The 13,942-nt window shown below is 40.1% G+C and overlaps 2 protein-coding genes across 14 annotated transcripts in view; one reads left to right on the forward strand and one right to left on the reverse strand.

Annotated features, from left to right (window-relative positions):
* The window catches only part of WIPF1 (WAS/WASL interacting protein family member 1), a 124,648-nt gene extending 111,286 nt beyond the window's left edge, over positions 1-13,362 (forward strand). For all 6 annotated transcript variants that reach the window (XM_060621757.3, XM_060621761.3, XM_060621760.3 and 3 more), the window contains 3 exons: positions 4,232-4,444; positions 5,157-5,270; positions 10,275-13,362. In XM_060621757.3, the coding sequence (XP_060477740.1) occupies positions 4,232-4,444; positions 5,157-5,270; positions 10,275-10,330 (383 nt within the window). In that variant the 3' untranslated portion in view covers positions 10,331-13,362. The remainder of the gene's footprint in view (positions 1-4,231; positions 4,445-5,156; positions 5,271-10,274) is intronic.
* The window catches only part of LOC144617155 (uncharacterized), a 131,624-nt gene that overhangs the window by 66,555 nt on the left and 51,127 nt on the right, over positions 1-13,942 (reverse strand). The window lies entirely within an intron of this gene.

Consider the following 13,942-nt stretch of genomic DNA (forward strand, 5'->3'; position numbering starts at 1 on the left):
CTCTCTCCTAATTATAATAGGTGCTTTATATTACACAGTGGCTATTGATGGGTTCAGGAGAACCATCTACATTTTAAATTTAACCTTATTATATATACAGGATGCCTGGAAATGGGGCATTTTGTTGTTGTTGTTCTAATTTTTTTTAATGTGTACTTATTTTTGAGAGAGACAGAGTGAGTTGGGGAGGGGCAGAGAGAGAGGGAGACACGGAATCCAAAGCAGGATCCAGGCTTCGGGGCACAGAGCTCGGGCATATTTTTCTTTAGGAGAAGCTAACCTTTTGCCCTGTGACCTCAAAAACCTAATAAACACTCTTTAAACCAGTAGTCCGTGAACATGACCACGTTCTAGAATCACCTGGGCAGCTTTAAAATGTGGATGCCTGGGTCCCTTCCCCACGGTTTCTGGTTTCATTGGTCTGGGTTACAGACAGATCATCAAGATATCTGGAGGCTCCCCAGTGACTCTAATGTTCTGCGAAGTCTGAGAACCACTACTTGAAACCACCCTGCCACAGAGAGTAGGCTACAAATCTGAAAAGCTACTAGTAGTCCCTTCAGTCCGATCCCTGCACATCATGGCATCTCATTAAGTATTCTTCAAAGAACAAACGAGAACAGACAGTCCGATGAATGAAGTGCAACGTTTTCTTCTTATCTAACCACTACGGGTTTTCCCCCAAGGTGATTGAAGAGCTGTTTGCATGACTCTACCAAATAGACAAATCAACAGATTCATTCTTCCCCTAAATAGGATAGTCTGTGACATATAGCTGTAACATTTATTATTTCTTTCTTTCTTTCTTTCTTTCTTTCTTTCTTTCTTTTTTTTTAGTGTTCATTTATTTCTGAGAGAGAGAGAGAGCATGAGCAGGGGAGGGGCAGAGAGGGAGGAAGACAGAGCATCCCAAGTATGTTCCACACAGTCAACACAGAACCCAAGGCGGGGCTCAAACTCACCAATGTGAGTCATGACCTGAGCCGAAATCGAGAGTTGGATGTTTAACTGACTGAGCCACTCAGGCGCCCCTATTTATTATTTCCTTTGATTACCTAAATCACATCTGTTTATTATGGAAAATACAGAAAAATATAAAGACAACAAAAAAGATCTGTAATCCTTCACTACCACCACCCAGAAATAATCATTCGTAACATTTTTTATTATCTTTTCAATCTTTTTATTTTTTTTTAACGTTTATTTTTTGAGAGACAGAGTGTGAACAGAGGAGGTGCAGGGAGAGAGGGTGTCACAGAATCTGAAGCAGGCTCCAGGCTCTGAGCCGTTAGCACAGAGCCCAATGTGGGGTTCAAACTCATGAACCACGAGATATTCACCTGAGTCAAAGTTGGATGCTTAACCAACTCAGCCACCCAGGTGCCCCTTTTCATTCTTTTTAAAATGTATGGTTTATAGGGGTGCCCGGCTGGCTCAGTCAGTAGCACATGCGACTCCTTAACTTGGGGTCCTGAGTTCAAATCCCATGTTGGGCATAGAGCTAACTAAAACAAAAAAGGAAGAAAGAAAAATAAATAAAATGTGTGTGTATATTTATATATACACATATATATGTTTACAAAATCAGTATCACACTATGCATACTATTTGATAGTTTGTTTTTATTTAACAATCTCATTAACATTTTCTGATAGGATTAACTATTCTTCTACAGCCTAACTTCTCATGGCTGCATAATAATGGCCTACAAATGTACCTTAATTTATTTAATCATATGGACCATCTCTAGATTTTTGCTGTTGCAGACAATGCAAGGAATACATTCTTGTATCTAAATATTTTTGCACATTTCTATGTGTTTCCTTTGGATTAAATCCTTGAAATGCAATATTTTGGTCAGGTATTCAGGACAAATTACAGATTTCATAGGTTTTGCCAAATTGAAAATTCTTACCAACTTACATTCCTACAAGGATCCTATGAGAGGTCATTAAGGACCATCTGTATTTTGAGAGGTGGGTTGGCTTGGTGTGGGCTTTAGAATTTGACATATTTGGAGCCAAATCCAGACTCTTGCAGTCATTAGCCTCCTGACTTGAGCTTTTTAACCTTCCGACATCAGAGGCCTCATCTGCTGTCCCTACACTTCTCAGGGTTGTAAGAGTTAAATGAGACAAGTATGTGGTTATCTTAATCCCTAGCACGTAGTACCATTCAGTGATGGCTTATTATTATTATTTTATTATTAGAAATTGAAATCAGTTTTTTGTTATGCATGCTGAGGGTTAGAGCAGGGGGCCTAGAAGGTTGGAGAGTTAGGAACATGAACATTTACATTAAAAAAAAGAGAGAGAAAGATACCAGGTTGATCAAGTTAATAGCACCAGGCCCCATAATATTGGAAATCTAGTTTGCATTTAGTGACAGTTATGTAGCGATAGTACCAGTGAAGTTCACCCACAGTATGTGAGACACTTGCCCCCCAATAAATCATCTCCTCCTGACTGGGACTCCAGCAATTGCAAACAGATGGGGCAATAAATAAACCCTGCTGGGAAAAGCACTGAAGACTCCTTGAGAGGCCAGCCAGGGCTGGGCACGCCTCTTACTCCCATCAGGGGTTTGGGCCAAGACTTCGGGCAGGGATACCTGCAATGGCTGGGTTGTTCGGTTTAAGGCCCTCCAGTTGGTTTCTGATTCTGTAGTTAATAAGAGATATTTACATTTATAGAGCTATAACATGTATTTACATAAAATGCCAGCATCTTGCACGCAAAGCATGCTGCTGAAGACCAGGAATAATTACTAAGGCCATTTTGATTTGCATCAGAATGCTCAAGTTCTTTTTTTTTTTTTTTTTTTTCATTTACTCATAACCCAAATAGTCTCTGAATTTGGAAGATGGGACAAGCAAGAGAGGTTTCTTTTGTATTATCAAAAAGAAGAATTTTGCTTTATTTTTAGGAAATTAAAATGTTCTGATTCTACCATACCACTGAATTTTTTAAATGGTTTCAAATACTTAAAGAGTACTTTTTATTTGATTTTTTGGCTACTTATTCCTGGCAAGAGTGCTGTGAGATGACTATCAGGTGATCTCAGGTATATAGTAATTAAGTTCCATGTAGTAACCAGCTTGCTCAGGGTCAGGGCTCTATGCCAGCATGTGTAGCCATGCACAGGGACTAGCTGTTTGTTGCTCCCTGTTAGTCTGCCACCCCAAAGAGGAAGAACCAAGAAGGAACTCCTGCCATTCTCAGGATGATTGGTATTTGGCTTCCTGATGCCACTTGTCTGGAAACAGATTGTATGCATCATGGAATCATGCATGTGTAATTAGCAATACCAGTGTGCATTTAAAGAATCTAGTCCCTCTAAAGACCTAAAATAACTTCATAACTATCTTACTCTTTTTGTAATTCTTTTTAAAATTTTTTTTTTTTTTTTTTTTTTATTTTATTTTTGGGACAGAGAGAGACAGAGCATGAACGGGGGAGGGTCAGAGAGAGAGGGAGACACAGAATCGGAAACAGGCTCCAGGCTCCGAGCCATCAGCCCAGAGCCCGACGCGGGGCTCGAACTCACAGACCGCGAGATCGTGGCCTGGCTGAAGTCGGACGCTCAACCGACTGCGCCACCCAGGCGCCCCTAAAAATTTTTTTAATGTTTTTATTTATGAGACAGAGAGAGATAGAGCATGAGCAGGGGAGGGGCAGAGAGAGAGAGGGAGACACAGAATCCGAAGCAGGCTCCAGGCTCTGAGCTGTCAGCACAGAGCTTGACGTGGGGCTTGAACTCACAGACTGTGAGATCATGACCTTAGCTGAAGTCGGGCGCTTAACTGACTGAGCCACCCAGGCGCCCCAGTAATTCTTTTTCAAATGGCGTTTATTTCATAATTGTCACAGAAACTAGTCCAGTAGCTATTTAAAAGGATTATAAAGTGGTTTTTAAAGTATACAGCTGTCAGTATACATGGATTAATTATCACCTGTTCTCAACCTAACTGTATCAGTACTGTCTCAGAACCAAAGCAGCCATTTAACTATCAGTATGCACTCTTTATACACAGACATGTGTATGTAAGTTCAGTTCTGTTTATATGTGCTTACTCAATGCTTGACGAAAATCTCTTAGAAAGTCTCCACCATTTCCAATTATAGGGCATGTATCCAGCAGGTGTTCAATAATTGCACATTGATGGTGACATAACGTTAGTAATGTAGGATGTAAGGTATTGCACTAAATGTTGTCCTTTTTTTTGTTCCAGGCCCTCTCCCACCACCCCCTCCAATAAGCAGAAATGGCAGCACATCTCGGGCCCTGCCTGCCACCCCCCAGTTGCCGTCCAGGAGTGGAGTAGATAGTGCCAGGAGTGGACCTAGGCCTCCTCTTCCTCCCGACAGGCCTGGTGCTGGGGCACCTCCCCCTCCTCCACCATCAACATCAATTAGAAATGGCTTCCAAGACTCTTCAGGTGAAGGTAAGGTGGAGTCCCAGCTCCTTGGAAACATTTTCAGGCTATGGGACAACTGAATGGTAAATTTGTGTTTGTTGTTTGTGTGCTTGCGTTAACATTTCTTGTTTCTGTGAACCTCATTCTTATCACACTGCACTGCTCTGATCTAAGTAACCATTAGAGACCACTATAATTTCAAATTAAAAGTAGTAATCCTCCCTCCTCCACTTTTCAAAAAGGCAGTTCATTTTTCTCTCTCGTTGTTAAAGTCTCATTTTGGTTAACTTTCTAGAAGATCCCAGGACTCTGAAAAAAAATTTTTTTTTGTAGTTTACCTTATTACCTACCTTATCTACCTTTCTCAACAGTTGGCTGTAGGCAAGAGGCACCATGGTTTACAGTTCATAAGCCAGTTTCCCCTGCCTTTGTTATGAGAGGGCCCCAGTTACTTCTTTGCCCACTGGTGGGAAGAAAGGTATCTCGGACTTTAGCCCCTAGCTCCCGAGAGGGACTGGCTGGGTCCTAATCACTCTAATTAAAGTCACTTGGATTATTTATCTGTCTTTGCTTTGATTTGCTTTGTATTCCATTGACGTGCTAATCAGTGACTTGTAGCATTTTGAGCTTTAAACTTCTAGGCATACAACTAGAAGTGATCTCTGCAGTTCTCTCTTTTCATTACATAAATCTTTATAGCAGATTGTTACTGAAGATACTGTTTGTTTCTCTCTCTCAGATGAGTGGGAAAGCAGATTCTACTTCCATCCGATTTCTGATTTGCCACCTCCAGAGCCATATGTACCAACGGCCAAAAGTTATCCCAGTAAACTGGCAAGAAATGAAACCCGGAGTGAGTATTTCTGCAAGGACTTTTGGTGGCTTCATACTGGAATAGCCTGGGTTATATACAACTCAGGGTTGTATAGGAAATCCTGGCCTCTTGCCTAGAGTGGGGCAGAGAGCCCCATATGGAGCTGTCTCCATTCTGGTAAACTCCCCTTCCACAAGCAATAGGGAAAAATGGAGATATCCAGAATGCATATGAGAAATGATCATTTTAATGTGTCATTACAAGCTCAAAATAACTGGTTTGCTAATAGGTTAAATTTTATTGCTTTGCTTGTTTGAACAGCCTTCCCGATTTCGATTTTCCTAAGATAGCACAAATAGAGCCATCTTCTATTACTACCAGTTTTGAGACTAGCCAAATGTCTTAATAATTATAACAAAAACTCACTGTAACTGCTCTGATATTTTCAATATATTAGGATTAGGAGCACCTGGCAGGCTTAGTCAGTAGAGCATGTGACTCTCTTGACCTCAGGGTCGTGACTTCAAGCCCCATGTTGGGTGTAGAGATTACTTAAAAAAATAGTAAGGGGATGGGGCATCTGGGTGGCTCAGTCTGTTAAGCGTCTGACTCTTGATTTTGGCTTGGGTCATGATCTTGCAGTTTGTGGGTCCAAGCCCCTCATCAGGTTCTGTGCTGACAGTGTATGGAGCCTGCTTGGGATTCTGTGTTTCTCTCTCTCTCTCTCTCTCAAAATATAAATAAGCTTTAAAAAATTAAAAAATAAATAAATGAAAATATTAAGAGGCACCTGACTGGCTCAGTCGGTGGAGCATGCTCTTGATCTCAGGGTTGTGAGCTCAAGCCCCACCTTGGGTGTAGAGATTACTAAAAAAATAAAATCTTAAAAATAATAATATTAAAGTAAAATAAAATAAATTTATTATGATTTTAGCTTCTAGAACATTACATGAAAATTTTAAATGCACCCATAATCTTTCTACATAATCTTCATAAAATCTCCACATAACACCTATTTTCATTTTACCAGGTCCTCTGCTCATTTTTATCCATATAACTCGAACTGATTTGTAGTTATAATTATAGAGTGCAGTTTTTTGGTGGGATTCACATGATTTTGCTTAGTAAAACACTTGCCCATTCCATCAAGTCAGCATACAGTAATTTAGTTTACCATTATTGGACATTTAGATTGTTTCTGGGTTTTACTAAAATATGTAATGCCACCATGAAGAAGTGAATCTCCTTTCCCCTGTTGAAACAAAAAGGTGAACAAGAAGAAATAGTGAAACTGAAATTTCAACACAATAAGTGGTTAGAACTCAGAAAGAATTAGCATGAAATATACAGATTCAGTGCTGAGGCTCAGAGGTGTGACAGTCTTAGATTTGGAACCAAACTCCCAAACCAGAAATGTATGGAGAAAAAGTGAGCATTTTCAGATAAATGCCAAAGCATCCCTAGCCTTGTCCTCATTCCTTAGATGGAGCTCCTCACACATACGTGATGCCTGTTGACCCTTTAACACACAGCTCTTTTTTTTTTTTTTTTCAGTTTATTTATTTTGAGAGAGAGCGCATGCACACACGTGCATGTGCCAGGGAGGGGCAGAGAGAAAGAGAGGGAGAGAGAGAGAATCCTAAGCAGGCTCCATGCAGTCAGCACGGAGCCCCACTTGAGGATCGAGCTCACAAACCATTAGGTCATGAGCTGAGTCGAAATCAAGAGCCAGAGGCTCAACCAACTGAGCCACCCGGTGCCCCAACACACAGTTCTTAAATAATTTTTGGTTGGTTGTTTCCCAGCCACTGAGCAGATTCATAGCTGAAGTCAAGGCTGGTTAAAAGCAAAATCAGTGGCTTCAGGGAGACGTGATAGGTGGGAGTCCCAGGTCCTGAGAGGGACTGGCTGTGTGACAGGGGCACAGAGTTGTACTTTGTATCATAGCACAGGACAATACAGGAGTTTCCGCGGGGTTGTGAAGAATAGGTCAAACTGTGCTCTGTGCCTCTGCTGAAGAATTCAAAGAATTAGAAAATATTTTATTTTATTTTTAATGTTATTTATTTATTTATTTTGAGAGGCAGAGAAAGCGAGAGCAGGGGAGGGACAGAGAGAGAGGGAGAGAGAATCCCAAGTGGGCCCTGTGCTGTCTGTGCTGTCAGTGTGGGGCTCGATCTCACAGACCGTGAGATCATGACCTGAGTCATAAGTCAGATGCTCAACCGACTGAGCCACCCAGGCACACTAGAAAATATTTTTTAAAAATTTCCATGAACAAATGCCAGAAGTAAACAGAATACTGCTGCTTGGAAGGGAAAGTGTATTTACTAGAAAAACTCATTTATGTGGAATACTCTATTCCTAGAAGATAACTAATAAAAAAGGTGTAAGTGTAATACATTTATACAAGAGTGGAAAATAAGCCTTTGTGTGGGACAGGTATCTTTGTTCTGTGTGTGTGTGTGTGGCGTGAAGAGGGGCTTCTCTCTGATAAGAAAAACAGCTTGTTTCTCTTCATTTGGGGGACACTAAGAAATGAATTCACTTTAAGGAGCTGTTCACATAGACTCTAAATATTTTTCCTGGTTTCATGTAAGCATTCTTAATCTACTTGAAGTGCTCTTTGTGTATTTAAGTCAGTAACAGAATCAACCCCCTTCCCCTAGGTTTTTAATTTAATAGCTGAACACATTCCCTTCCCTACCCTTCTGTCTTTAAGACTGAACACAGCCTGAGGACTGGAACTGTCCTGCTTATGATTGCATCTTCCTCAAGTGGCACAGAACCTGAAATATAGTAGGCATTTTAAAATGTTTCTTAAATTGAATTAACGTCCACTGCCCCCAAAAATGTTTTTGTAGATTTGCTTTAAATATTCCAGCATTCCGTGTGTTGAATGGATTATCTCTGGATCATCTAACTAAAATACTACGGAGTGGTTTTATTGTGCTCCTATAGCTGCCGTGGCCTCCAGGTAGGGCACCAGCCTGGAGGGCACCCAGGCGGCCCTGAGCTGTGCCACCTAATTGCAGCTTTGCATAAGGCCAGCCCTCATTTTTCTAACCACCTGTGGTATGTCAGCTGATGGTCAGGGCTCCATGATAGATGACTGGTTTCCATCTAGATGAGTCTTTGCTTGGGTATGGGCCCAAGAAAAAATGTGGTCGGGATGCAGAAGGAAGAGGCAAGGTAATGGGGTGCCAGTGTCTTCTTCTAACTCCTCCCCTTGCTCAGAGATTTGGTTCTATCTCAGAAATCCCTGCTGATATGCCTCCTGAAGAATCTGTCAGTGCCAGCCCACCTTGAAGTCTCTCCAGAGTGGTGGCCACAGCAGCCTTCCTCAACTGACATGTGCCCCTGCTACGTCTGCTCACAGCATCAGAGCACCTGGCTGCATGCCTAACACCTGTTAGATCCTAGAAAAAATGTATCTGAGATAAATGAATTTTAAAAATTGTGAATGGATTTTAAACTTGGTACTGAGAGCCCAGAATATGCATAGTTTTTAAAACACTGTCAACGGAGTAAAGAGGCAACCCACGAAATGGGATAAAATATTTGCAAATCATATATCTGATAAAACATTAATATCCAGAATACATAAAGAAGTCCTACAATTCAGCAACGACAAAAACCCAATTTTTAAAATGGGTTGAATACTTGCATAGACATTTCTCTGAGGAAAATATCCATATTGCCAAAGAAACACATGAAAAGATGCTCAAAATCACTGATCATTAGGGAAATGCAAATAAAACTACAATGAAATACAACTTCACACCTTTTAGGATAGTTACTATCAAAAAAGCATTGTTGGGGCACCTGGCTGGCTCAGTCAGTTATGCATCCGACTCTTGATTTCGGCTCAGGTCATGATCTCACGGTTCGTGAGTTAGAGTCTCTCTCCCTTTCTCTCTGCCCTTCCCCTACTCACACACGCATGCTCTCTCTCTTTCTTTCTCAAAATAAGCTTTTTTTTTTAAAAGCATTGTTTAGAAATTAGAAGATACCTAAATGCCCAACAAAAGGGATTGATTAGATAGAGTATACTGTATAATAGAATGTAATGTGTCATTAATAATTATATGTATAAACAGTAACGACTCTTGAAAAAGATTCAGACCAACTACATATGATCCTATTTGGGGAAGAAAAAAGGGAACTGTTTATGTAGAGAAAATAAATGGAAAATATTTACATAATGTTATTGGTTATCTCCAGGTGGTACAGGCATTGGTGAGATTTTGTTTTGTTTTTGTTCGTCAATATTTTTTGAATCTGTCATAAATACATACTATGTTTGTGGCAAGAAGACAAGTACTTTTTAAAATTTTTCTTGGGGCTCCTGGGTGGCTCAGTCAGTTAAGCGTCCAACTCTGGTTTAGGTCATGATCTCACAGTTTGTGGATTTGAGCGCTACATAGGACTCTGCACTGACAGCATGGAACCTGCTTAGGATTCTCTCTCCCTCTCTTTCTGCCCCTCCACTGCTCGTGTTTTGTTTTGGTTTTTCCCCCCTCTCTCTCAATAAATAGGTAAACTTTTTTTTTTTTTTTTTTTTTTTTTTTTTTTTTTTTTGAGAGAGAAAGAGAGCACAAGCAGAAAAGGGGCAGAGAGAGAGGGAGACACAGAGTCTGAAGCAGGCTCCAGGCTCTGAGCTGTCAGCACAGAGCCCAACTCAGGACTCGAACCCATGAACCACAAGATCATGATCTGAGCTGAAGTCTGATGCTTAACCAACTTAACCACCCAGGCACCCCTAAATAAGTAAACTTCAAAAAACTGTTTACAATTTTTTTCCCTTGATTTCACAAGTACTCAGTAGCCAGTGGTGGGTCACCCATCTCTAGTAATGTTCATTCAGATCCTCACTTGCTTCTTCTCCTCACTTGTTACTTCTCATTCACATAATGCCAGTTATTTACAGCCTTGGTCATAGAGGGTGAGGTAGTGGGTACTTTTGCAGCCATCCTTCAATTTGTATAGTGAGATCACAAGCTTTCTAACCAAAATTTGTATTTTGTCTATGTTTTCATCAAGGTGGATCCAACCGAAGAGAAAGGGGTGCCCCTCCACTCCCTCCCATCCCGAGGTGATCTTTACCTGCTCTTCTCCATCTGAGCCCAAGAGCTACTTCTGTTGTTACTATCCAAGGGCTGCAAACCCTCCTCCCCTTGTCTTCCCTTGGCCCCTTCATACTGGCAATAGGGAGGAAGGTAGGGTAACATGGGAATGTGTGTGTGGGGGGGGGGTGGGGGGAGGGGGTGGGAATGCAGGAAAGAATGCACCTGGCTTTTTATGTCGTGTATATTCTCAAAGCTATTGCTTGCTTCAGCTACAGCCCGCCAGCGTTGGTTGCCTAGGGGTCAGTAGGCTTTTGTGGCAAGGTGGCAGAGATGAATTGTGTCCTAGCTCTCAACCAACCAAATTCAAACATTCACTGCTTATTTGCTACAGACTGTAATATTAAAGTCCCTGAGAGCTATTTGCTTCCATGCCCTTTTTGCATGCTTGGCTTTCTGTCCGATTGCATGCACCACAGACCATGGAAGCAAGTTGCTGCATCAGGGCTCATGTAACATTTTTCAGTTACAGGATGTCCAATCTTTGGCAGTCTGAGATAAGCTCTAGGATAGAGCTTTCCAACAGAAATACAATGTGAGCCACCTAAGCAGTTTTTTAATTTCTAGTAGCTACATTAAAAAAGGACAAGGGGAAATTAATTTTAATATATTTTATTTAACCCGAATACCCAAAATATTATCATTTCAACCTGCAATTGGTATAACAACTATTAAGGAGATATTTCACATTGTGTTTTGGTACTAAGTCTTCAAAATGCAGCTATATTTTACATTGAGAGTACATCTCCTTTCCGACTAGTCACATCCCAGGTGCTCAGCCACATGTGGCTGGCGGCTACCATATTGGACAGCACAGGCCCAGAAGACAGAGGATGGTACAAAACCTCTTATTTCAAAAACAGACAAACAAAGAAAATGCAAGATGAGCTTTAGCCATTCAAAAAGTAACTAAAAATGAGGTTAGGACCTAACTCCTTGTTTGGCAGACAGCTTGATCTTAGATTTTGCTCCCTTATTCCCCCTCTTGCCTTAACATCTGTTGCTTCACAATACCAAGGTCAGAAATTGATCTCACAGGGTGTACAGTCACGTGGAATAAAGCCATGGGAAAGAAACCGAAAGCCAGCTGGGGCTTTGGGGCTCAGAGCCAGCTGCCTTGAGCTCACCTATCAGTTGGATTCCTGCCTTGCACTTCATTTCCTCCTCTGTCTAGCTTGCACATCAGGGCAGGGAGGCTCGTAGGCTCCACAGTTGTGCGAGAAAGTTAGGAAAAGGTAGCAAATTGGAAATGTGGAGGAAGGAAGCAGGTTTGGGTTGATGGGCAAAACTCTAATCTAAATCTGATGTTGATGGGGTTGAGAGACATTGCTACTACAAATCCAAGAGAATTTGTCTTGACTCTGCCGGGGGAATCACTTGCCTTGGATCTATACAAATACAGCTCCATGGGAAGGACCATAGGGACGAGCCAGCCTTGCCCTTTTTTTGTATGATTTTTGTTTACAAAACTTTACTGGGACTTTTAAATCTAGCTATATAGATTTGGGGAGGGGGGGGAGTATTTCCATTTAGATGTTTTATATGGTTATGTTTAAAATTACCATTACTTATTTTTTAAAAGCACGTGGCCATATATATATATATATATATATATATATATATATATATATACCTAAACTTTGTATCCTGGTTTCAGTGTATTCATGTATTCCTGGGAGATGCTAACGAGAAATCAATCCAAAGAAAAATTTGAAAGACACATTCCTATTTATAGAATAAATAATTGTTTCATTTATATAAAAGCAAAAGAACTTAGAGTTCTAATAAATGGGATATCTAATAAATTATGAAGTTGCCCATTTGAATATATTGTATTTTTGTAACTTTCCTTGCCAAAGTCTTGGGCTTAGAACATTAGAGAACTTGGTTTTTCTAACTCTCCTCTACCATTCATCTGTCTGTCATACAGTCATTTGGGGCCCTTTACCCAAAGAGAACTAAGAAATATAAAAGTGTAACAAACGTGGCAAAGTATTTTCGAAAAAACATTTTTTTTAGGTAATAGCATCATTTTATTTTGGATTCTTTGATCAGATATCAGTAGTTGATACAAATCCTTATGATAAAACCTTATGACCCACTTTAGAAAAGGCGGAATCTGGCCTTAATAGCAAATATGGCATAGAAAAGTCTGATCCAAAGGATTTTGGATCTGAATTTTATAAGGGGCAGTAAGAATGGCCAATTTCCTTGTATATCCCAACCTCATAGTGCCCTCCTAACGTCTGAAACAGAGCCACAGTACAGAGTTGCTCTTCATCCAGGACAGAGAAGTTTTAGCAGGTCTTTTTTTAAGTAAATGTTTCATTAATACACCTACACCCTTTCTTTGAAAGTTGGCGACCTAATTGCAGCCCAAACTGAATAATTTCTATGCTAAAATCTTCAACTATGGCAAATCACAAAAATGAATATTTTCTTCCCTGAAATCAGGGCTCACATTTGGTTTTTTTCCACAATATTTCCAGATAAATGTATTCAAGATGCAATACAGTATTTTAATATTCACATATCATTTTATATTGAAATGTATTACAGTATTAAAATTCAGTGTTCCATATTTATTTCACTATGCATTTTATTTAGTAGAAGCCGAGAGAAATGTTTAATCCAATGGTGCCTTACTTTGTGATTTGAAAGAAATAGACTTTTTATGTCTAAGTAGCAGATTATTTGCATATTTGTAAAAACTGTTAGGCTTTTATATTTTAACTTGTAATACCAATTTTGTTATTTTAGTAGCAGAAATGGGATGATTGTTAAAATGGCCAAAATTTTTTGGCATGAAATTAATTTTTCCCTGTTTATAGTCAGGGACAGTAAAGGAAAAAAAAAATGTTTTTCATACCACTGCATTATGTACACATGCACATTTTGGTATCGATGTCATTAGGACAGTTTAAATGGTGGGGTAGAGTCTACCCTAGACATCTGCGTCTTTGTAAGTTAGCCAGACAATAAATAAAAGCAGAATGATAAGAGTGTCAACCGGTGGTTTTTATTGAAGTATTGTCTATGTAAATACAAATGAAAAAGCAAGTGTCTGTTTTCTCTTTCATACTTTGGTAAAGAAAGACAAACTCAAAGAAAAGAAAAGGAGAAGGTAGTCGTGGAGGTTCCTGGTGTGTGTACCTCACATCTACTTTCTAATCCCTTGTTTGTTTTTCCTGAGAACCTGCATCATAGCCAAAGTCTGCTGTCTGTTTACTTGAAGAAGATGCTTTAAGACTCTAAGGTACAGATGGATGGTGGGACCAATGGGCCAGGAAACCACAAAGAATAGAATTGACACTGAGAAATACAGGAAAGGCCAGGGGGAACTTAGGGGGCCCGATAATTTTTTTAATTATCTGCTGCGCACATGTGTGTATGTATCTTAATGCAGTATAATGGTTAAGAGATTAGAAGACCTGCGTCCATCTCTTACTTGCAAGTTGCAAACTTTTCTAAGCCTCCACTTCCTTATCTACAAGGTAAGTAACTATCTTACAGGATTAATAAATGCATTAAATGAGATAATACACTCAGTACTTGGCCTGACTTATTCTGGCACTCAGTAACTGG

This window comes from Panthera onca, chromosome C1 (genome assembly GCF_046562875.1).
Source record: "Panthera onca isolate mPanOnc1 chromosome C1, mPanOnc1 haplotype 2, whole genome shotgun sequence".
NCBI lineage: Eukaryota > Metazoa > Chordata > Mammalia > Carnivora > Felidae > Panthera > Panthera onca.